The 25835-nt window shown below is 37.9% G+C and overlaps 2 protein-coding genes across 24 annotated transcripts; one reads left to right on the top strand and one right to left on the bottom strand.

Annotated features, from left to right (window-relative positions):
• The first annotated feature begins 2247 nt into the window (after positions 1-2247).
• Positions 2248-7095, top strand: LOC148702341 (uncharacterized). The gene is made up of 5 exons (XM_088705745.2): positions 2248-2477; positions 3767-3905; positions 4889-4982; positions 6529-6612; positions 6725-7095. The coding sequence occupies exons 1-5, from the start codon at positions 2444-2446 to the stop codon at positions 6860-6862; spliced, it is 489 nt and encodes a 162-aa protein (XP_088561871.2). The 5' UTR covers positions 2248-2443; the 3' UTR covers positions 6863-7095.
• Positions 7096-7797: 702 nt separating this feature from the next.
• LOC120104414 (uncharacterized) lies at positions 7798-25618 on the bottom strand. Of its 23 annotated transcripts, none has more exons than XR_016396670.1 (15): positions 25197-25618; positions 24609-24689; positions 17880-19568; positions 14631-14716; positions 13991-14523; positions 13460-13906; positions 12488-13334; positions 12128-12358; positions 11904-12028; positions 11260-11738; positions 9970-10099; positions 9132-9888; positions 8904-8984; positions 8636-8735; positions 7798-8548 (listed from the first exon to the last, which is right to left on the bottom strand). XR_016396670.1 is itself a non-coding variant. In XM_088705734.2 (14 exons), exons 2-14 carry the CDS (start codon positions 24846-24848, stop codon positions 9218-9220), a joined length of 5394 nt encoding a protein of 1797 aa, XP_088561860.2. In that variant the 5' UTR covers positions 24849-24911; positions 25197-25612; the 3' UTR covers positions 7798-9217. The 23 variants fall into 23 exon arrangements, 13 of the variants coding, with proteins under 13 accessions (XP_088561860.2, XP_088561864.2, XP_088561859.2 ...); XR_015969418.2 differs by adding an exon at positions 24513-24527 and having other exon boundaries at positions 8904-9888; positions 25197-25612; XR_015969421.2 differs by adding an exon at positions 24513-24527 and having other exon boundaries at positions 7798-8735; positions 25197-25612.
• Between the last annotated feature and the right edge of the window lie 217 nt (positions 25619-25835).

The following is a 25835-nucleotide window of genomic DNA, read 5'->3' as shown; positions in this document are numbered from 1 at the left end:
TCGGCACTGGATCGCCGAACAAAAGGCTTCTGTTCGGCTGAACAGTGCCGAACAGAAGCCTTCTGTTCGGCAACCCTCAACCGAACAGAAGCCTTCTGTTCGGCTGCACAGTGCCGAACAGAAGGCTTCTGTCCGGCACTGTGCAGCCGAACAGAAGGGTTCTGTCCGGCTCTGTGCAGCCGAACAGAAGCCTTCTGTTCGGCACTGTGCAGCCGAACAGAAGGCTTCTGGTGCCAAATCGCATGCCGTGCTGAATTTTGTGCCGAACAGATCCTCTGATTCATTAATTCTTGGTGATAAATTATTTTATATGTAGGGCTATGCTACAACCGAATCGAGTATAATTGGATCAGAATTTGTACTGGATTACACAAGCGAATTTACAACTTACGAGGTATTATAATGTATTGTGCAATTTTGTATTAGTTTAGCGAGCTATTTTTACAACTGTGTACTTACATAAATTGTTTAATGTATAGATCTTCAAGAGTAGAGAGGACTTGTGTAATTGGTGTCGTGAAGCTGGGAGGCGAAATGGTTTTGTTGTTGTAATCAAATCATCCGATGCAGGTACCATTTCTAAGAAACCCAGAATTACGTTAGGTTGTGAGAGGGGTGGGACGTACCGAACCAAAAAAGAAAAGCGAATAAAGACTGCCTGTGGGACAAAGAAGTGTGGATGCCCTTTTGCATTAAGAGGAAAGAAATTGGATACTGCGGATGATTGGATATTACTGGTCGTATGTGGAGTGCACAATCATCCCGCTGTAGAGAATCTGGAGGGGCACTCATATGCAGGGAGATTATCTGAGCAGGAGACGGAATTGTTAGTGGATATGTCAAAGAGTTTGGTTCGTCCAAAGGACATATTATCCACATTGAAGGAAAGAGATGCCCTCAATGTTACGACTATCAAGACTATCTACAATGTACGTCAACGGTTTAAGGTTGTAGAGAAAGCCGGGAGGTCTGAAATGCAACATCTATTAGGTAAATTATCAGAGGCTAAATATATTGAGTGGCATAGGAATTGTACTAATACGGATGTTGTGCATGACTTATTTTGGGCACACCCTGGCAGCATTGATTTGTTCCGTGCATTTCCCCGTGTGTTGATAATGGATTGCACGTACAAGACGAATAGGTATCGTCTTCCGCTCTTAGAGATTGTGGGGGTGACATCTACTGACATGACATTTTCAATTGCTTTTGTATACTTAAATTCTGAGCGGGAAGAAAGCTATACTTGGGCATTAGAGAGATTGCGCAGTGTCATAGCTGATGATGTTTTGCCTGAGTTGATTGTTACAGATAGAGACTTGGCTTTGATGAATGCAATTCATAGAGTATTTCCTACTGCTAGACATTTATTATGTAGATGGCATATTAGTAGGAATGTTTTGGCCAAGTGCAAAAAATTTTTCGAATTGAAGGAGAAATGGGATAAATTTATTATGAGTTGGAAGTAACTGATGCATCTGACAAATAGCATGAAATAGGTGCCCGGCACCTAGTGACGTAGCCTCTGAGGGACCCATCCGTACAATGTCGGTACTGATACCGAGTGCATCTGCAATACGCCGCCGGTGCATGTCAGCATCATCATGACCTCCCCTAGCTCCAGAATGAGTACTCGAGCACAGATGAGGAGGCTGAACTGCAACGTGCGTGATACGGAGATACCACTCCATGTATCCCGGTACGCTGTCTGATGGCCGGGTAACTGGGTGGCTCCTGCTCGCCTGGCTCAGCACGTGGTCCTCCCACCGCTCCCAAAGCTGATCCATATAGGAGTCATGTATCCGGTACGAGCCTGCTGTGGAACCTCTGTTGGCTCGCGTAGGGGCTAGTGGCGCTCGAGGGATGGTCTGAATACGACCAAACTGTCTAAGAACCCTTTCTGGATGATAGGGTTCTACGATATCAAGGCACTTGATGGAGCCACTAAAAAATGCGATATCAACATATGGGCGATCTCCCCGAAGCCGATGATGGGGATCCCAAATAACCTGCAAAACAAAAGGTCCATTTCAGTTTTATACTATATCGCATATTAAAAGTACTGACAAACACAAGCAAATAGTAATATGATACGTACCTCATCGATGCTCAAAAGGTCCAATGACTCACGTAGAATTTAGGGGAGGGGAAGAGCGGGGTGGGGGGGGGTTTGGGGGGTGTAGAGAGCAATTTAGGTGAGGGGGTGGGGAGGTGGGGGGTAATTTAGGAATTTTTAATTTTTTAGGGGTGTCCTTAGCAAATGGGGGGTGTAGAGAGTATTTAATTTTTTTTTAATTTTTGGGGGGTGTCCTGAGCAATAGGGGGGGTGTATATAGAACCACCCTCCTAAGAAGCCGAAACGAGAGAGAGAGAGAGAAGATAAATAGAGAGAGAAGGGATCCCATCTCTCGTTCTCTGTGACGTGTCTCGTACTTCGATCGCCATGGCGGCGTCTTCCGCTACTATTTTCATCACCGGTGAGCTTCTCCTCCTTCGTTTGATTGAAAATCCGTTTGATTTCTATTGCTGCTAGGTCGATTTCTAGGGTTTCGGTGCTCGAATCCGTGCGGATTCCTCCTCTATTCCTGGTCAGGGTTCTTTTGTTTCTTGATCTAGAGATCGATAAATCTCTAATTCTACTCGTGTCGGTATTTGTCTCAGAAGATTTAGTACTGCTTATTTGTTAATCTCACAGTCCTTGGGGTCTTTAGTATTGAATCTGTGTCGCGTAATCTTTTTTGCAAGGAGGTTATTGTTTTTGGGACCGTGGCGTAGGCTTGGTAGTTCCGTTCGAGAGCTGCGCTGTTTGTTAAATCACTAGAGTTGTATTCCTTCAGCTCGCTTTCTCCCTTTTCTTTTGAGTTTAAATTGTAGTTTATATTAGAAGGTGCTCATGTTGTACCTTATTCAGCACCGAAACTTGGGAATTTGGTGTTCTTGAATTTTTATATGGATTTGTTTATTGTTGTGGAAATTCGTAAGAAAAACGACCTAAATTGAAGTGCCGAATTTGCTTCAACCCCGCCCCCCACCAAAGAAAAACAAAATTGCTGAATGACTTAAGTGCAAGATATAGGTAAATTTGAAAGTGGTCCAAGAAAAAAGAAGCTGATGCTAAGCAAATTTTCCATTATTCACATACTACGGAGCTATATCTATGTTATCCAATCGCGTCATCATCGGTGAAAGATTATGAAAATGGTTTTGGCCTTGGAAAACATGTTGGCAGTCCAGATTCATTCAAAAGGGCCTTTCTCTTGATTTCTAATGAAAGCCCAAAATATCACTTCCTCAACCAACAATTTGTAATCTAAATGATCATCTCTACACTTTTCCGTATCATGTGTAAGGTTGTTTTATGTTAGCATTTTCTGCATGAGACAGAACATTCTATGCTATCTCAAAATGATAGAAATTTTAGTTGAGAGCTTGGAATAACATTCTAGCAGATTCAGAGAAACAAGGATGTGAGAGGAAAGATATCAAAAAGAAAATTGATATGCGAATATGTAGAGTAGAACTATATTAATAAAGTTTTAATATTTCTGCTTATGTCATAAATGACTTTGATATGTCCTTGAACTTTTAAGTTGCACAAAAACTAGGAAATCGAGATGGACAGTTCCATATGGATTCAAAAGAAATTTTGTGACTGTAATAATGGCATTCGATATGCTAATAGTCAACTCAAGCTTTCATGTTTTTCTGGTTATTTTCAATATCTGCTTAAATTGTTTCTTTCTTGTGCATTTCCCTGTTTTGTTAGGTGGAGTTTGCTCTGAGAAATTCAGCCCTCTGTCCAACCAGCTGAGACTATCAGGTGGTTTTCAATCTCAATTGGCATTTTGTCAGAATTCAAAGCAGTCGAGTCGCCCTCGGTTGATGTCTGTTCATGCTGAGTACAGGTACACTTTTTTCAACATTTAATAAATACTTAATTTCAGAAGTCATTTTGCAACTGTTATGGCCTTTACGTTTGAAAGGAGTTTCTGATGATCATAATTATGGTATAATAGAAAAGTATGCTACTATAATAATTACCATTATAATGTTATTATAATAATTTAATAGCATAACAATTATTATTATTATTATCATAATATACTTATTTAATTGTTGTTATTGTACCATAATGATTTTTATTATAATCTGTAAGTAGTTATAATATTTATCATAATTATTCTATAATAATTATTATGTAATAAATATTAGTTGTTGTGATAACATATATTATAAATATATTTATGATTATAATAACATATCTAATTATTGGGACATCAAATTATTTTATAGTGATATAATTACTAGGGTAATTATTTTTATTATAATTATAAATAATGTGATGATTATTAAACTATAATAGAAAGTAAACAGTTCGGTGTTTCTAAGGAGGGAACTTGACTAGATCATCTGCAGGGTTACCATATATCTTTCAGCGACATGCAACCAAATTTATGTGATTGTATTTGCAATTTTCAGTTATGGATAGTGAAACCAAAAAGGTTTTGCAACTACAATTCCAATTGCAGCCTGTATTCGAATTGTTGGCGGTTCAATTTTAAGCAAACAAATTGCCACTTAGAGCACGTTGTCAAATCTATTTCTACATTTTCCCCTTTTATCCTATAACTACAAATTGATAAAAAAATATGAATGCTATTCATGCGCTACAGCTCCAGAGATAAATAACACTTGATTGCCTCATTGAATGGTGCTGGATAGTGCCTCATTCAGAAGTTTACCATCATTCATGCATGTATGACATGTGTCTATTGCTGTCCGGAATATTTGATGCTGGTATTTATGATATAAGTAGTTGCACGTCTAGTATCTGCATCTCAAGTTCTCAAAAGTAGGTACATTAATATACTTCTAATTTTATTTGCAGTGATGGTTCAAGAGGTGGCGGTGGTGATTTTCTTGGTGGTTTCCTTTTAGGTGGAGCAATTTTTGGAACATTAGCCTATGTCTTTGCTCCACAGGTGTTTCGCCTTTTTTTGAGAAATAGTTTACACAACAACCCAACTTTATATCAATGTACTATATGTTTTTAATTTGGTGCCAGCTCAATGAGGTTTCACCTTGTTTAACATTTACAGCATGATTGTTTTAGCATGTCCATGGAAAAATGAGGCCCCAATTTATTCCACTTATTGTGATGTCCGGTGATCAATCATGCTAGCTAATGCATTCACAGAGTCCTTTTGCCTTATGCTGGTTTGTACTATTAGGAATTCAACCACCCAACTTGTAGCTTTGAGTCATTATGCAAGATATATGAGAACGCTCTAAATGACTTGGGTAGAGTAACAGAAAACAAAACTCTGCAGAACATCACGGTCATTGGCAACCAAGTCTCGTTGTTATCACAAGTTTTTATTAGGTGGAAAACCATATTTTGCGTTAGCTGGGCTGCATTGACTTCTAAATCAACAAAATCCAATTTTCAATCATCGCTTTAGCCTAACTGGCTATCCAGTAATAAGCAATGAGAATGCTTGATGATTCACAATGTTCATACGTAATTAGCTGATTTCCCTATTAAACTTAGTTGAACACACACACTTATCCGTGCATGCAAGTGTGCACACACTAAAAGAGTACTTTTACTAGATCCAAGCATTTATTGACACTCATGTTATCGAGTTGCGTTCTGGTATCCGTAAGGTCTGGTATAGCAACCACTCTTGTTCAAGAACTTTGGCTATCTACTTTCTGCGTACCAAATTGATGGGGTAGGTCTTCTGCACTGTAATTATGCTGGTCGGATTACTTGGGGATGCACCACCCAAGATTCAAAACCAAAACCTCTGTTTTCTAGGTATAGGGTTATGACCACCGGACATGCCTGAATTCATTACATTGTTAAGATATTTTCAGGGTTTTTAAACTTAAGAGCTACTATTGCATTTAAGTATTGACATTTTTCCTAAAGAACAATTCTTTATTATTATTATTATTTTGCATTTTTCCTTGACATTGAATATTGCAAAAATTTGATTCAAAAGCTACTATACATATCCTAGAAGCAAAATCAAACTCAAACACTGTTTGGATAAGGTTCAGCTTGCATTGGGCAATGAGTATCTTAAGAAATGTAATACTCTCTCCATGTAAACCCCTGAATTGAATGCTACAGCTTTATTTGTTGGAAAAGTGAAAGCGAAGTTTTCTTATATGCTTTCATCATCATTGTTATTTATTTGAATAATGTTGGTAAATCCTAAAATCCCTGAGGTGATGCTGAGTACTTTTTAAGTGAATAGTAACCCATGGTGCAGCTTCTAGTTTCTTTAAAAATCTGGAGTGGGTCTTTAAAGATATGTGTTATCATGTCCTATGTGATTCATTGTGTATATGTGCCCGACGGCGATTCTTTGCTGATAAATTTTGTGGGGCGAGTGCGAACAGTTGCTTTATGTGATTGACTTAGCAATGTGCTAGTTACTTATTCAAGTAGCTTTACAATTTGCAGTTTTGCTTTTTAACAAGGGGCTAAACCCTACATTCTGAATTCTTGCTATGCAGATTAGGAGATCCTTACTGAATGAAGATGAATCTGGATTCCAGAGGGCAAAGCGGCCCATATATTATAATGATGAAGGTTTAGAGGTAATTAACTAAACACTTTAATATGCTCACTAAAAGTAAAAAACACTTTTGATGCGTGTGCATCTGATTCTTAGACATTGAGATATTTACATAAAAGGATTTATTAAAGCAGAAAACTCGTCAGATGCTGAATGCAAAGATAAGTCAGCTGAATTCAGCTATTGACAATGTTTCGTCTCGGTTGAGAGGTGGAAATAAAGTGGTGACAGAGCCCGTTGAAGCTGAATCTGAAGTTGAAGCCTCCATGTAGGCATTGTTGTTGCTTTATAGTTTCAAATCAACTCATTTTGTTGAAGTGGTCACTGTCGTTGCTTCGAGTGTCTTGGTCATAATTTCTATTTGCTTCTATGTAAATCTTGTTTCTGTACCCGTTTCTTCATTGCTTGTCGTGGAGTTTTTTCATTTGGATATAAATTTTGAAGTTAGATCATGAGCAACAGTTGTGAATGATGAATCATGCTGGCTTATGGTTGCTTCCCTCAATCCTGTCATCAAATCACATGCTTGAAATTTGGAGTTTGACATCACAAAATGGACGGCTGTCTTGTAGGTAGAAAATGGGATTCTAAACAGCAATCTACGTCATTACACCCAGCAAATTCTTACTCGGTGGTGTTAAATGTGGAAATCATGGATTTGCTTTCTTAGACACGAGAGTCAGGCAATTTCTTGGGCTATAAACTATATCTTTGGTCTGATGGATCGGAGGCTTTGGTTTCCTATGTTGTTTCTTTTCAGTTGCCCAACCTTCTGCCATCCTTCCAAGGTGGAAACATTGTCTGTACGTTCTGTTTGATACTGTGTATCACTGATTCCATAATCCACGAATGGAAATCCTTGTTGAAAATTAAGTTCAATAGTAGCACTTAGCAAATCTTTTCTAATCATTCAAAAACATATCCAGCTCACGCCAAGTTCAGCTTGTAAAGCAAAAATTAGTACAGGAGCAACTTGACTGCATCAGAGTTGATTGCCCTCAGCTGCTGCAACTTAATATACAGTTCCGGTTGGGTGTCAAGCTGCAGAATTTGGAACGTTGAAGATCGCAAATTTGCCTTCAGCATTTGGAAAACCAAAAGAGCTCCATCTATTAACAAGATCTGCAGAAGCCCAAACAATGGAACCAACGGATCCCATAGTCGATGCAACAGTCCAGTGCATTGAAGCATAAAGTTGCAAAAGGAATAATCAAATTAGTAAATTCATTCTTTTGAATAGATATGTAAAAGATTACAAGATTCATCAGCACTATAACTCACTAAAAGCTGAGTTTCTTATTTTGAGCGGTTCCACATCTCATGGGCTTTACAAGCATCAGAATTTAACTAATCATGAAACCGAGGCTAATAAATTTAACAAATCATGGGATTTATCCTATGGCATACACAAGAAGCAGCTTGCACCGACGCAATAATACGTTGGAATTCATGGACAGCAATCATATTTCCACTTCTGAGTCTCCACATAATTTGTGCTCATTCTTTAACTGTCAAGACCACGGATACGCCTTTACAATGTCAAAAGTACCAGTTCTTTCAGTAAGTGGATAAAGAGTCCAACATCCTGTACGTTCACTTGCCAAAACATATTTAGCCTGCCCAGCAACTAGATCTTAAATAGAATAGTTATCTCTGATACTTCAATCTGAAGAGGGCATCTCTCGGTTTATTTGAAGTGATCTCCAAGGATCTGCGCTGACACTTCAGGCTAGCATGGTGGCATGAGCTTGGACATGACCTCTGATAACGTTTTTCCCTTGCTGCTCTCACATGGGGACTCCAGAAAATGCAAAGAACGTAAGAAGAGTTAAGCCCAGGGAGCATAACAAGCTGCACCAAGTATCCAGATGAGAAAGAACTTGCTTCAAGGAAGCACCAGCCATACAACCTTTATGGGAAGATACTTTGTGGAACCCATGCTGGAATCCATGTTATACCTGAAAAACTATGAGACTGTTCTTTGAAATGTACATTCCAAGCAGATAATTGCTGCAGACAATGGTACATGATGAATTTCTTATAACCTGAGCTGCCAGCAAACAAGCTCCATCGATCAGAGACAGCTTGGGAGCCAACCCAATTCAGCAAGCAACTGCTTCAATATATCCAACTTGTCGATCAGTGCTGCACAAAGCGAGAAAATTGCTGCTTTTAGGCATGCCTCTTCTCATATGAGTTGCTGGTATATCTTAGCGTCCATTGACATCTAGACGGCCATCTGCTAAAATATGCCCCATATATTTTCGCAAAATAGACATAACAAGGCAAAGAAGTGTAATCATGATAACTTACAAAATACATATCCTGAGAGCCCCAGATGTTGCTAAAATTGCAGCCTGCCTTCTTTTTTATACAGACAACCGTGACTCTGCACTATGAAGCAAGAAATGAAAAAAATAAAGTCAAGAATGAAATGGATTTTGCATGGATAATGAACATATGGACAAGGGCTCTGACATTGCCCTTGATGATCCTCAATGATTGGTATGCTATTGACTCCACCAGTTGGTTAAAACTTACAGGCCTAGCATGCTCCCAACCGATTCAAGTGTCCGTAAAGCTACCAAAGACGAAAAAGGATGTGTTAGCACTAGGCTTGACAGGCATCAGCTGCTTGGTTTAGAAACAGATTTGGCCGTATGTTCCTTTTCCAAGGCAGGAAAAGCAAGCGACAGAGAAAGTGATGCTGAGACATCATCTCCATCATCCACTGCAGGGGCAGGCGGCTTATCTTGGTTACTCTTTACACACAACTTTGAAGGAAACAAGGGCAAAATATCCTGTTCCAGTGATCTCTTTTTCCCTCCCAAAGCTAGTTTAAGATCTGGGGCACTGGATTCTGGTGAATCTTCATGGTTTGAAGAAAGACATATGAAGTTTTCTGCCTTTTTACCCCATATGGAACCTGAATCCACTGCAAAGAAGTTCTTTTCAACACTTCCTGAGCTCTCAGCAATTGTTTCATTGTGGATGCTATCATTCATGAAGCTAGATGACAGTGGATGTACTTTTGATGATAATTTACTGCTCAAAAATCCTCCATTGTCAAGCTTCATCTTCTTGTGTTCTTTTTCATCACTGACGGAACAGTTTGCCTCTTCTTTCCACAGAATTGTTTTAACAGAAATATGTGACAGTTTTTCCATGGTGATTGATTGCATTTGCTTCCTGTTAGGCCTCGAGCTGACATGGTCTATCTCTACCGCATTCTCCTGTGGGTCTTTATTCAAAGCAGATTGATTAATCATAAAGCTGTCTTTTTCTTTGATTTCAGTACCTGCTTCTTGAAGTTGAGAAAGAATGAGCTGAAATACTTGAATAAGTCAGATAAAATGTATAAAAAAAGTGGGACAATCACCTTGTCTGCAGTATGAGGAAACTGAGTATGCAGGCGACGCTCTATTTTCACTATGGCTAGTCTGCACACTAGTTGCGTGATGTAAATGCTCAGCATCTTCTCTGCCATCTGAATTGTCACTGAAATTATTCTGAAGAAAGATGAGCACATGTTAACCAAGGATGAGAGGTTGGAAAAGCAACAACAATGAAAAGCATGGAAAACTCAAATTACTCCGTGGTTGTATGACATGGTGCACATATGCATGCACACCAGAGATTAATACAAGCTGGTGATTAAAATCACCAATTTGTACAAGAAGCATGCATAGGTTGATGAGTTGCTTAGAAAATTCACAGATGCAAGACATTATATGGGTCTCCCATGTTAGCTATGATAATAAGATATGGTGTCATGATCAACAAACCCATCTTAAAGATAGTTGGATGTGCTATGTGATTACAGAATAAGATCTAGACCGAGCAGAGAATCACAAACCAGTTGATGAAACCATGCTCTTGGTTCAGTTCCCTGATATACTGACATTCATCATCCGTGGAAGGCATGTCAGACAGCCATGAAAGCAATTGCGCATGAGGATCCGTATAGAGGTTCCAGGTCTCAGATCCTGAGAAAGAGTAGCCTGGCTAACAAAAGTTGTTCAAGGACTCACTAGCACCGCTCATGAGAGTTCTGTTTGACTTCATGTCAACACAAGGTAATCCTTTTTTCCTCTTCTTCAAGTGAGGTTTCTGTACTTGATCTTAACTTCATGCATAAGCAGATAGTAAGAATTTATTCTAGTATTGGCAAATCAATTCTACGGTGACCTACTGGATCTTGGTTCTGTGAAGACTAAGCTTAAGAAAACAAAGTCCAACCGATTAACAAACTCAATGCTTTACATTTCTTTTTTTGGCTACTTGTTTTATAAATGCTTTTAAGTGCTAGCAATAGTTCTGATTACTCTGGAAATGAATCACTTTGCGCTATATCATTAGCTTAAAAAATAAGTCAGCAGTGTGCAAAAAAAGCGCACATAGTGAAATGGATATACTAAAATAATTGGTTTTTGGATAACACACAGATCGATAACAGGATTAACTACTGGAATGGCAGAACACTCCAGCTATAATGTGATGCACCATGAGCAGTTGAAATAGTATCTGCATCTAGAAACAATAAGTTATTGCCAATGGTAGTTTGAGCCATTTGACATATCCCTATAATGAATATGTGAAAGATGTAGCAATGATTTATAAATAATAAAAATTCAGAAAGAAAGCCTGTGGAAAATGAAGTAGAGCTCACCAGCCAAGTGGCAACACCTAGGTATGACTGCTCAGAGTTCATCCAAAGATTTGATTCAGGACAAATACGATATGTGTTTTGTCCCAAGCTGCTTAGGGGGAGTGAACATGAAGCCTGCTTCAGTGGCATTTTATTATCAACTGCTTCCTGATGCAAGGGTTTCACAACAGAATATTCTTGTGCACTGCAAGTCCAATCCTTGTTTCCTGAAGATGAATTATCTCGAAAATCTACATTGCTAGTTAAATGGACCTTTTTCCTCTTCGGTGATCTTTCAGACCTGGATAATTCCTTATTTGAATTCTCTTGAGAACTTATTTCAGAAACTCCTGAAATAATTGGGGCAGGCAAATCTTGATCCAGGGGCTCCATGTTCAAATTGGGCCTATTGAGCTTCTCCTGCAAGGCAGGCATGTAACCTAAGCATTTTTTCTTCCTTTCTCTGAATACACTCCAAAGGAAGAGTAAGTTGTTCCATCCTGAAAAAAAACATCTTTTTAATCAGATGACTTTCATTTATATGAAAAGAATGAACGCCCACAAAATTATGTCAGAAGTACATATTGTCTTTGGCTATTATGACATCAACTATGCATGGACAAACACCCTTTGCGACAACAATATGCAAGGAGAACGTTTCTTACGCTGAGAGTTCTCAGGTAACAGATTTGATGGAAATATAAGAAGTTCAGCCCCATCCATGTTCCCTCTTAGCCCCAAATCATTCTTAATCATGTTTTCCAACAGCTTGCTGTAATTATTCTTGTAACTGTCAGACCAAACATACAGAGAAGTTAATTTTTCACATCATCATGCAGGGCCTAATAGTATATTTACAAGAACAAAGTGAAATTTTGGTCTAACCAACCTCTCAAAGTCTTTGGCAAAGAAAAAAAGAGCAATATTATCTTCTTTGGGACTGTTCTCCTGAAACTGTGAAGGCCATGCGCTATGGCGAACAACTTCCTCCAGTTGGATCATGCAAGGAAACTGGATTGCGGCTTCAAGTGCTTTTGGTGACACACTAGTTGATGGGTGAGCCTGAAGACCATCACAGAGCTCTGAACATCCCCCGGTTCTCAGCACGTTAAAACCACCTCTGCATGTAAAATAAAAAAGATCAAACATCCTGAAAATTAAGTAGCATTATCTAATGGATTAGTTATCTAAGCCAGATGAAGTCAAACATTGGGATAAACCATATGAACCAAGAGAGTGAAGTTCATACTGCCAAATGAACTCAAGCTTTGGGAATATTGATGCTTTTAATGGATATGCAAGAACGGAAGCTTGACGAGGCAAGATCTGCATGTGAGGCTTCACATTCAACTTAATTGAAGTGTTAAGAATTGTATTTATATTGCCATCTTTTGAAACACATACAGTTTCCTCTTGGTAAGAGGTATTCTGCCTCACATTAATGGCAACTGATGCTTTGCTAAAATCAGCAGAGCTTCTCAATATTTCTTGCCCATCAGCTGTTCCTTCCATGGAAGGTAGATTTCTTGGACAACTTAAAGAACCTGATAGAAAATCTTTAGAAGTTACTTCAGAATTCTGATCAGCACTCGATGTTGAAATTTCCTCAGATCGATCTGGTGATCTAATATTTTTTAATGGTATAGTTTTTGAATTTGTCACTTCCACCACATCATTCCACTTACTGTTTTTGTAACTCCCCTCCCTCAAATTTCGCTCAGCTGAAGGCTTAACAGCAGACATGCGAAGTTTGTCAACTGCACAGAATTGTGCCGTATGACCTGTTTCATTACACCTTTGACAACGTAATATTCGACTGCTGCCTGAAGCTGATTGCCTTGAGCTGCTGGAAAAGGTACGGTCCTTTGTTTTTTCATCTCGATGTGTGGATTCTGCAGCCTGAGGTGTATTGCATCGTTGAATTGAGTCCGGGTTACAGCATGATCTAGCAGCAGCAGCAGCAAAACTTGCACAGCCATTTTCCTTTGAGACAGGCTGGCAAGGCTTTTGATCCTCAGACTTTCGTAATCCAATTGAAGGAGTACTTCCACAGGTTCTTGATGAAAATGATGACTGCTTCTTCACTTCTTTACATCCTAATAGGCCACAGAGTGAAAAAAATAGAAAAAATATTAAGTTATTATAAATAACAAAATAGGCAAATACAAGAGATGCAAGCAAGGTACATGCAGACAGGCCCACTTGAGAAGGATACGTTTACCTAGATTGTTTGCATTATTTGATCCTCTGTCTGTGCCAACATTGCTTGAATCAGGAATTTTGTTCGACTTCCCATCATGCTGTTTAAACTTTATATCCACCTTTGGAAAAGGAGTGCTGGTACTAGCTGATACCAAAGGACTAATGGAAGGGCAATCTGATATAGAAGAATTCTTCCTATTTATTACATTTATTTCTTTTAACTGTTTCACTCCTCTTGGATCCTCTGCCCTGAGTAGATCAAAGGGCTGGGTTTTATTTGCTGACTCAGCACTGCAACCTGAGCTCGTGCTCTTAAAAGATGCAGATTTTCTACTTGTTTTGACCATCCCCTCCTTTGTTGAGTCACTGGAACTGGTCACTTTTTGTCTAAGAGGAACACTTTCAATCAACTGTTTGACTTTTGGCATTTTTGAACTTTTGAAAGACACCGACTTTGACAATAATCCTGCAGCAAACCATATCTGAAATGTTATATCTCTTAGCTATAAAACAATAAGGATCAAATTTAAAGACATTATATGCAAATTACCTCTTGTTGATTCAAACTCTGGTTGAATCTTGGATGAATTAGGACCAGAAAAAGCTTGTGAGTAGACAATGGGCTGAGAGACACTCCCTGACTGACCTCCACATGATGGTGATAGATTAGCTGGCTTTGCGATTCCAACATCCAAGTTATTGAATGAACTCTCATGTGATAACACAGTATTTTTCCTAGGACTTGTTATCCCTATTGACCCACCACCTGCCTCCAAGCTGCCAGTCACTGAAGTTACCACTATATTCTCTATGTGCCTCTTAGTTGAGATTTGAGAACTTTGAAGTCCTTTAGCCCCTTTAATATCTGAATTTATTTCCTTGGTCTCCAAATTAGGCAAAACTTTGGGGTTAAACACGCTTCCAGAACTCTGATCTTTCTCATTCAGAAAAGGTACTTCTAACATTTTACTCGTTGCTTGAAACTTATCTGTCCTCTGATTTTCAGTTTCTTCCTTGAGTTTGCATTCTTCACATAACCAGTCATCTTCTGGAAGTTTGTCCAACATCATTCGCATACAGTAACTGGTTGAAAGCAAAGGGTTGTTAATGTGTTTATCCCTGATTAAAAGAACTCTATATGGTGCGTTATTAAGAATAAAGCAACAAACTCAAAATAAAAAGGGGCTTACGTGTGCTCTGCACCATCACTACATCTACTGCAAATAGCAAGTAACTCTTCCCGACCTGCATCTCCACAGATATCACAGACTTTTACCTAAATCAAAAAGCACATGAATATCAAATAAATAACATAAAACCTCAAAATTGACAAAAATTATGTTGCACAGCTCCTTTGGAGGCTTAAGGACAAACAAAAATTCAATTGCCTCAACATAATATAAAAACTTCAAACAAAAGTTCTTATTAATTTAATTTTTTTAATTAATATGTTTGGAAGGAGTAGCTAAAACTGGAACTTCGATAGAATTTTATAAAAGTGAAACATGAAGTAAAGCCAAAAGATTAGTAGGAATTATTCATGCTAGAACAACTTGAATTCAGATATGATTTGATCTAAATAATATGCCTTCTTGGAGACCTTTCAGCTGATTGCATAGAAAGACTTTAGATCTGTCCTCTTTGATGATCGGTTAGAAAGCTCAAGACGTCCCCCAAAGACCACACAATAAGTTATACATAGAGAAATCGACAAGGGAACAATTAGATACATACATTATACATTTCATATAAAATCTGTCACAAACTTCTCAATTTCACTTGATAATAAAGCTATAACCAGCAATCTTATTACAGCTACATGGGATGGCTGGCAGGAATAAGAAAGAAACAAATTTCAACCAAACAATGCAAGGTGAATGAAATTGTTAACATCAATTATTTTGCTTTGTGTTTATAGCCAATTGATTATGTTTTTCCTTCCTCCTCCTTCGGTCCATTGCCGTTACCCATTAAATAAAGGTATCCAGAGACTTAACCTAGATGGCTGGGATTGGCTGGGATAAGGTTCATTATAATATAACACAGTTATAATATAATACAGTGATATAGGAGAAATCCAGACACAATTGTACCTCTGGACCCAACAGCTTGTAATGCTTATAAAAAGTCAATGTTGCCCTGCCACATTGTTCTGACATGTATTCACGAGTGAAACTTACATTAGGATAAACATGAAAGCTAACACTCATGCATGGTATCTAGGATTTATGCTAGAGTAGCCCCACTGAAAAGGAGTGCCTTGAAGGATGCTTATTCTCAATGAAGGGAAGAACCCACACTAATTCAATGTTCACCGCACTTAGCAGACCAGAACTTTAATAGCAAATTTCCTAGTAAAGCAATTCTCATAACATTATGAAACAATTTCTAAAAATATTCAACAAATGCATGTCACCCAAATATTACATCAGCCAAATAAAGAAGTTTTTTTTATTTTCTTAATAATTTCAGAATAATTCACAAAATAGATTGCAAATGTTTTCTAAATTTTGTCGAAACATGCCCTTCTATCAGGATATTTCCAATATGGCTAGATGCCGTGAATGCTTGGTGACAGTTGTTCACAGATACGTTTCGCACCAATATATTTCCTTCGTATCTTTCACTGTCAACTATGCACCCTAGTTTTGTGACCGCTGACTAGCATGCTAGGGAATCTAAGCCACTTTAGATTGACTGGTGCTATTAGAAATTTGAATAATGAACCAAATCTTCATTTCCAATAGGAGGCCCCATTTGATCATGGCACTTCAAGTAAATGATCTCTACTTTATGCTTCCATCTCACCCCTCTCTCCTCAATGGTGGAGTCGGCTCTTTAAATAATTCAGATCAATGGTTAAGTTTGGTTATGCTTCATGACCTCAGATTGCAAATACCACTTGTCAACCAATTTAACTGTGAAATCAACATTCTTTCTACACTCCCCTTAGATCATTGGAAGCAATTAGATTGCAGCTTCTGGTAAACAAAACATAAATCACAAACACTACACAATTAGTTTGTGGTCGGCCACATGGATCTTAGTCCATTGTCTCAGCCAAGTCCTCCAAAATGTGAACTGTAAAGTCTGTTCAACACTTCAACTTATTTTAAACTACCTCAAAAACCCAATCAAAATAAGATCTTCAACTTCGTTAGGAATGAGTTTTTTTTCCTAATTTTTATGATGCTTTTGCTAGAAGCAGTCTCTAGGGATTAACTTATGACAAATCTTCTTAATACCCTAGCTTTGTTCCCTTTCTTTAAGCTTAATAAAAATTCTCAAAAAACTTCAAAAATGCAATCAGCCATTTTTCTATGTGAGCAGAAGTCCATATGGTTATTATTGGCCTTATCACAAATATATATGAAAACAATGAAGGCAACAAATACAGTCATTGCATTACAAATTAGTTGTCATGCTCGAGATAAATAAATTTAGTTAACAGTAGTTATTAGGCTATGAACAAGTTTGAGTGGGGATGCATGGACTAGATAAGTCAATCAAGGACAGCAAACAGCCACAGAGCCCAAAAATTTGGCAAATGAGGACTTGTAAAGTTGACCACAGAGTTACAAGAAGGCTTAGTAATTATAATCATGGTTATTCTTTGAAAAAATGGGGTGCTGGAGACCCACATTTCACTCAAGCTGCAGGCATGGGCTTTTAGGAGGAAAACATAAGATGTGATGATTCAGACTTAGAGATGACATAATTTGTAAATAAGAAAATTCATATTTCTCTGATGCAATTTAATAAATACCTACACATGAGAACTAATTGGCAATTGCAACTAATGTAATTTTGAAAGAGCCACAAAGATATGCTATCGATCCTTTATCTTTTTAATGTTTCAGGTTATGCTAGATTTGACATCCTTTTCAGTATCATACAAGGAAATATGGGATGAACTTCTAGTTTATGCTAGCTAAGATATTTTCCTCCAAAGACGAGACCTTGATTTAAAGGACTTGAACACTTCTAGATTACCATCATAACAACTATCTTATCTTAAGAATCCCCTGCCTACTTTGCTTCAGGAATAAAAAAACAAAAGAAGATTGTGAATAAAAGCATACAGATGAACATAGAAATACTGCAAACACAATATGATTAAGCATGATTTAGAAATGAATAAGCATCCTACAATATCTTCAGACAACAGTAGAAGTAAGAAGAAAAGAAAAGAGAAACAAACGAAGGATTGCAGGACAGTGAGTACACAAAAGAGCCCTCTGAGAGACCCAGGATGTTACAAAATTTCATGATATTAAAACCTTCTTATAGTTCTGCCATTGATGAATTATTTAGCATTTCTATTATGGCTTAAATGCAACCTCATTGATCTGTTAAAATCATGCGAGAAAGTAGAGACTCAGAGTGCATTAAATAAGATATTCTATATGAGATAATTTGGAGATAGGAAATGCACTCACATCATCCTCAATTTCATTGTCCGAGGTTGTCCGAGGTTGGATCTCGGATACCTGAGTATTAGCTGTCTCTAACAACAAATTGGACTTTCCAGGTGGCTCTTTCATGAAGCTGGCCTTCTTAGCATCATCAGATGGGATCCTACTGCCAGTTCCAATTTCAGTTCCCATGCATGCATCAGTATCCTTCAGAGAAACTGAAGCAGATTCACTTGTTGTGCTGCTTTCTTTATTAATTTCACTGTTTGCACGTGCAGTATTTTCTTGCCCATCAATACTGCCAGCAACTAATTCTTGTGCTAGTGAAGATTCCTCATTGCCTAAGCATTTCGGAATTTCAACTGCTGGAAATTGATCACATGCATTTCTTTCCTTGGAAACATAATTACAATGGGAAGAATTATCGCTTTTTGATGGATGGAACTCTGAATGTTCATACATGGGGGAAGAGCCAGCTATTGCAGAACTAGAACCATTATTCTTCTGTAAAGATTCTTCGAGCAATGTGCTAGGCATTTGAAATTCATTCTGACTCTCTTTTATTTCATCAATTCGACAGTCAGGGTGAGGGATCCTACTGCCAGTTCCAATTTCAGTTCCCATGCATGCATCAGTATCCTTCAGAGAAACTGAAGCAGATTCACTTGTTGTGCTGCTTTCTTTATTAATTTCACTGTTTGCACGTGCAGTATTTTCTTGCCCATCAATACTGCCAGCAACTAATTCTTGTGCTAGTGAAGATTCCTCATTGCCTAAGCATTTCGGAATTTCAACTGCTGGAAATTGATCACATGCATTTCTTTCCTTGGAAACATAATTACAATGGGAAGAATTATCGCTTTTTGATGGATGGAACTCTGAATGTTCATACATGGGGGAAGAGCCAGCTATTGCAGAACTAGAACCATTATTCTTCTGTAAAGATTCTTCGAGCAATGTGCTAGGCATTTGAAATTCATTCTGACTCTCTTTTATTTCATCAATTCGACAGTCAGGGTGAGCTTCATTCTGGACCGGCTTTTCAGATTTTCTGGCGAGTAAATTACCAGTTGATGGAATGCTGGATGTTGCATTTTTATCGTCTGAGTCCATATGAGGAGCATGGACTGCAGTGCTGGCATTCGTAATACCAGAAATACATGAAATGCTATCCCCATGGCATTCTAATACATGCTGCTCGTCAACTAGATCTGAGTGTGTTTTATGGTGCAGACCAGATCTTGTCTGGCTGTGAGAGGGAAGGGCACTATGAGAAGAAACATTGGTTTGCTCCAAAAGAAGCTTAACTGCTTCATCTGAAGACTCCTTATAGGGTGTTTTAACATCTTCTGATGCATCATCTCTAATTAAGTCTCTGAATCTTGCTTTACTTTCAAAATTTTCAAAACATGAATTATGACTTGAAGTAGAGCTTAGAAAATTACTAGTTTCACTAGATTCATGCTGCTGATCATCACATTCTCTGCTGCTATAATTAGGCACTTTGTCACCAATAACAGAACTATCATCTTTTCTCCCAGAAGTGTCATGTGAAAGCCCATCCTTGATTTTTGATTCCATGATCAGCACAGTTCGCTTTAAGTGCAAACAAGATATGCAAGGAGCAGAACATACGTTGCACGTACCAGGTTCTGCTCTGGTGCAAAGTTTTTCATTCACAAGTAAGTGTCTTCCTTCAACTGGAAAATCACCCTATTGTAGACAAGTGAAAGAAAATTCAATATGCAACTTGTTAAAACATCATATATCAAATATAATGACCTCAGAGCTTCAAAACTGATACAGAAAGACTGCACTGGAGGTTTATAGGAACATGCAATTACATTATGTGTTTATGCACTTAAGTATGTTTGATGTGGATAATCTCCCTTCCTGGTGTTTTACAATAAAAGCACAACATCATTCAAAAAAACAGTAGAAGTATGACATAATTCAAAAACAGTAAAACCACGACATAAACACACTAAAATATCTAACATCTTATTAATAAGCAGACAAACATCATCGGTAAAGAATGAAATAAAATTGACAGGTTGAAGGGAAACAAAAAATGCTCCCTATACAGTTGAAGCAGGCATTTAATACTTCTGCATAGAGATGAAACATGCACCATATTAAATATTGCAGAAGTATATAGTGGCTGCCAAAATTACAAGAGAATAGACAATTTGACTAAAATATCTAACATCTTATTAATAAGCAGACAAACATCATCAGTAAAGAATGAAATATAATTGGCAGGTTGAAGGGAAACAAAAAATGTTCCTTATACAGTTGAAGCAGGCATTTACTACTTCTGCATAGATATAAAACATGCAACATATTAAATATTGCAGAAGTATATAGTGGCAGTGAAAATTACAAGAGAATAGACAATTTGATGGTCCTCAGAGTTAAGGAATCAGATCAAAGAGAACAGCTCGCATTCTACAATTAAATGAGAAACATAGGAACTAAGGTAGGACCTGTGAGCTGATCTTATCACATGAGATCTGATAGATTGGACTCGATAAAATCCAACCCTATATGCATTATCAAACAGGGCCAATCCGAGATACTAATCAAGACTTGATTAACTCGATCACACAAGTCAACTGGCAATAGCTCAATTGGATAGGATCTGACCCAACTTGCCTGCACTACACTATCATGGTTTACCTTGACCAACTGGACCAGGGTTAGTACAATTTCAGCTATCTAAAATTGTTAAATTCCTACTACAGTAAAATTATGCAACACTTTGAATGTCCATCATAAAGTTGATTTTTGCAATGTTTAAAAACCACATTACTCATCCAACCAGAAATGAGACTGAGTCATTGACCACCAATTCAAACACTGCATCAAACAAAAAGGAAAATGATGTTATCATTACAATAAATATATCAACCACCAATAATGAATAGAAAAATCAATAGAATAGCATATATATATATATATATATATATATATATATATATATATATATGATAAAACCTCTCAAACTTTCTTTTTTTAAGCACCTGTCTAACAGTTTTTAGCATGCTGTACAATCACATAACATCAGAATAATGCATAATATAATGATATCCTCCTATATAGTTTCTTCATTGATAGTATATTACTAAGATATAACCAATCAAAATTCTCAAAACAAAAACATAGTTTGATGTCATCATGAATTTAGACAACTTTCAATGAATCAATCAACATATGTACAAGCATAGGAGCATCAAAAGCTTGAGGTTGAGGTCTAAAGTGACTACAGTAGAGGCTTGAGATGGGAGGAGTGATGGCCACTTTCCTCACCCAAGTCGCCTTCCATGAAGAAACCGTTAAGTCAAAGTTTGAGCCTTGAGGGTTTGAGTTTTGAGGCCTTAAGTTATGCAGCTTGAGGGTTGAGACGAGACTTTGGGATCCATAGCCACCTTCCATGCCAAGGAGAGGTTCTAAGGTCTTGAGCTTGAGACTTGAGGCTTGGGCCAAAGCCAAGGTCTAGATCTTGGAGGGGTGAGAGTAAAGATTAGAAGACAAAGGAATATAGCACCAATTTCCATACCCAGTTTTGCCTGTTGAAGAAGTCACAATGTTATAGGTTAAACTTAAGGACTTGAGCAAGGTTGAGAGTTGACGAGAGAGGAAGTTGTAGCTGCTTTTTGCCCATGATGCCTTAGGTGGACAAAACCTAACCCCTAATTCAACACCAAAAATATTTTTTTATAATAAATAATAAATAAGGTATAACTGGCGGATCTAAAACCAAAACAGACCAAGAAGGTTGCCAATTAAATGACCAATCCAAGTAGCTCTTATAAATACACAAGTTTCCTTATTTTGCATTTATCCAAACCAAAGATCAAGCTAGATGACCATTCAACCCATTGGGTTGGCTAGCCAGGACTGATTTTATGTACTGGTTTTTCACTTTCGGCAACTGTTGCAAAAAAAAAAAGGGAAATAAACTTGCCCTCTGGAGTCTGTAGCTGAGTCCAACCACTTCATTTTGTGTTGTTTCACTTTTCAAAACATCTAATTTCTAGAGAGGCTCAACTAATACTTACATAGAATGAAAATTAAAAGAATTTGAAAAAGTATGATTATAATTAACTACCCTTTGAATCTTCACCTAGCTTACATGTGCAAACTCCACCCACCTTTTAGCATGCTCTCCCTATCCCAAGTCTAGAATTTTAGAGTAGCTCTTCTTAAAGCTTCTAGAACTCCATTAAAAAATCCTAGCTTATCATTATAGGATTATTCTTACCAATTATCATCATATCTACTTAGTTTTAGTGCTTTGAGAGAGAAACCTAACACTACAAAATCCTTGATTTAAATCATTATCAATCTCATTTTTGTAATGTAGATAAAATTTAGACCACTTCAATGCATCTGCACATGCCCTTTTACAAGTTAAAATTGTGCAAGTCTGCATATGTCTGTGTGCAGATAAGTATCTATATGTATAGGTGCATCAATGTATTAAGTAGAGTTATGGTACCACAAGATGGAAAAGAGGATGTTGCAATCAACTACCAAATTCAAGGATGGGGTTGCGAAATGAAAATGCAGGCATGACCTAGAAGGTCTAAAGTGCCTATAAACAAAAAATCATGGATCGAAGACCCCTTACCTATACACGAAGTGGTCCCTAAATGGATATATAGAATCTAAAGATTCATAATAAGGTGCAAATAATCATAGTCCTTCATGCAAAAGCAATTTTTTCATCTTAATGAATCTGGTGGGTGACCATCTTCTGCCCAAAAAGAATCATCTTTTCTACAAATTTGCAACACTGTGATGTCAAAAGAGTATGAATGCCAGGGCTGGTAATGGGCCTGGGCCAAGCTTGGGCTGAGAATTTTAAATTTTGGAATGGACCAAGATTGAAAGTTAAAGGCCCAAACAAATTTAGGACCCAGTTTAGGGAAACCTTGGCTCGGCTCAAGCCTAGCCTGAAATTGTGAAACAAATAATATTATACTATATACTTATTGTTTACATATATATTATACAATGTGTTATATCTATATAAGATACCCTAGTCATCAATTAGAAATTGATAGATGGTCAGGTTCAAGTTTTTACAAAATTCAATGATGAAACCCCACATCCCCTTTCTCATCTCGTTCTAGAGACTTCCTCCCCTCTTCTCCCCTTCATCTCTTCTCCTCTGTCAGACTTGTTGACCTTCTGCTTCCCTGTTGTCTTCACCTCTTCACATCTCTTGCCACTAGCAAGTTTCTCACCTCCTCTCCTCCCTTTTGTTGATTTGTTGCTTCATAGCCTCCTCCCCGCCACTGATTGCTGCCTCGGTCTCCTCCCATGCAATGATTCACAACCACCATAGCCTCTAACCTCTGCCAATTCATGATAGTATCAACCTCCTTCCCTCCACCAATCCACCACAATGACTACAGCCTCCTCCCCTCCACTAATCCACAATCTCAGCCCCTTCTCTCCAGTGATCTGCTATGGCAACATCAGCCTTGTCCCGTTCGTCAATCCCCATGGTCTCAATCACCAACCTTTGGACCTCCAATTATCTTGGCGGCTTAGGCCTCCTTCCCTCAACAGTACCCTTTCTCCAAATCAAGCATAAGTTTGGACCAACCTGTTAGCCAAATGTAATTGACCCTATTTAGGCCTTAGGCTGGGCTCAAGTTTGAGCTAGGGCTTGACTTTCAAGAAACTTTTTGGACTTAAGCCTGACAAACCCAAAATCATTCAGCCTACACTCAGGCAAGGTAGCTTGATGGGAGTCTAGTCTCTTTCTAGCACGAATCAAAGCACCTTAATTATATTTCAAAGGAAGGGATAAATGTATCAAGATTTGGCACAACAACAAAGTGTTGAATATAAAAAAAAACTTAAAAAGATATAATCAAAACATATAGAATATCTACTGGATATTTTTTTTATTTTTCAACAAGATGCATATAATACATATAAAAGCATAGCAAACCATTGAAGCATTTTCTATGATCAGACATCAACAATTTCAGGTTATAATACCATTTAACTTGAGGAGCAAGTAATAGAATTAATGCACTTTGCTTTACAGCATAGACCCATATATATAATTAATAAATTAACAAGCAAGGATTATCACACTACAGTCTGGGTGAATATCTAATAATCTACACACGCAGTCCATGTATAGACTAAAGAAATGCATTAACAGGGAAAAGCAATATAACAAATAAGAAACAAATAATGTTTAGAGAAGCGCAAAGCCAATTCTTTCACAACTTTTCGATCAATTTAGCAGAATGATGTTAAATTGCAAAAATAATTTTAGAACTGAAATATGGTTTAACATCAAAACAGCATCTAAAAATAAGAAACAAAATAACCTAAAAACTGATAACACCAAAATAAAAACCATTAAAAATGAAGAACTGACGATTATTGTTGTACATCTGACCTTAATTTATGTCATGTTACATGTAGGCCGCCTACAAGGTACCATTTTGACTTTTGACATGTATCCGTCATGCTCGCATACATTAGCATGTTATCTTACTATGAATAAACTAAGAAGTAACATGAATAAGGGCCATGCGGTCTAACATGAATAAGGGCCATGTAGTCTTAGTATGTCAGTACAATTGAATGTTTCACAAAGAATTGAATGCGATAGTTCATACTAACCTCTAGACAATAACACTGGTAAAGAAAATGGCACATAAAGTCAGTACATTTAGAAGAAAAAGGAAGTAGTTCAAATATGTTAAGTATGCCTGTTACCAAATCTGTCCTCTGTAGATCATAGTTAGCCTCATCAATAGGTCCTTGGATGTGGCATGTCCCTTGCAATACTGGAGTGATCTAGAAAGAAGATTAGAAACTCGCATCAATAACAATTGTCATCATATCACTACCAAATTCAGCAATTAAAAGGGCAACAAACTATCATCATGAACAAACCACACAAAGAACACAATCCAAGGATGCTTCAAGATCTATTCGCATAACAACAGCAATCATTTCTCGCGGAATCAACTATGCAAATAACGATGCAATGCAACCATGCCGTCTGACTCAGAAACCCTAAAAAACAACAAACTACAGTGAATTATTGTGAAATAAAAACAGGCAAAAAAAGTAATCTTTCTCCCACAAAAGCCACAGTAAAATCTAGTTTTCCTTCAATAATTGATCATACCCAGCAATAATCTCGTGAAATGAGCAAACAAACCAAATCCTCACAAAAAAAATCCATCGAAACAAATAATTCAGTTCAGGAAGACATAAAATGGTCTAAAAAGAATCCACTTTCAGGAGGGCGAACAAGAAACCCTGATTAGAAGGAAGAAAGGGGGTAACTTTACATGCCTCCGGTTCTGAGAGCTTCCTCGTGGCATCATACAGCTCCTTCAGGGGCCGTCCGCGGCGGCTCCTCATCCTCCTTCCCAGGGCGAGATAGGCTCCGATCGGATGACCCTCCTATGGGGTTCCGGGACACCTCCGGAGAGGGAATTAGGGTTTCGAGCTTGCCTGCCGGCCCGAGTATGGGCACGAGGAGGCCTTTGGGAAGACGACGGGGATAAGAAGGCAGAAAAGGCCGGGAGGGACGCTATCGCGCGCTTGCGGGGGCGCAGGGAGGTAGAATAGCGTGCGCCGGACTGGAAAGGATCTGAGAGAGAGAGAGAGAGAGAGAGAGAGGAGAAGGCGGTTAGTTCTGGGGAGTTCTCTCGGAATCCATGGCGGAGGGGGAGGCAAAAGTGGGAAGGTGAAAAAGGGGGCGATGGTTTAGCAAAAAAAAAGGGGGCGAGACCTCCTTAAAATACTAGTTTCGGTCACGTGCACTTCACGTGATTTTTCCCAAGTGTGCGTATGTTCATATATATATATATATATATATATATATATATATATATATATATATATATATATATATATATATATATATATACACACACACACACAACTTGGACATCTGGCATAGAAAATAGAAAAAAAGGCTTATGAAAT

The sequence above is a fragment of the Phoenix dactylifera genome, chromosome 10 (genome assembly GCF_051530095.1).
Source record: "Phoenix dactylifera cultivar Ajwa chromosome 10, Ajwa_hap1_PhDact_Kaust_v1.1, whole genome shotgun sequence".
Classification (NCBI taxonomy): domain Eukaryota; kingdom Viridiplantae; phylum Streptophyta; class Magnoliopsida; order Arecales; family Arecaceae; genus Phoenix; species Phoenix dactylifera.
This window is presented reverse-complemented; position numbering and strand designations above follow the sequence as displayed.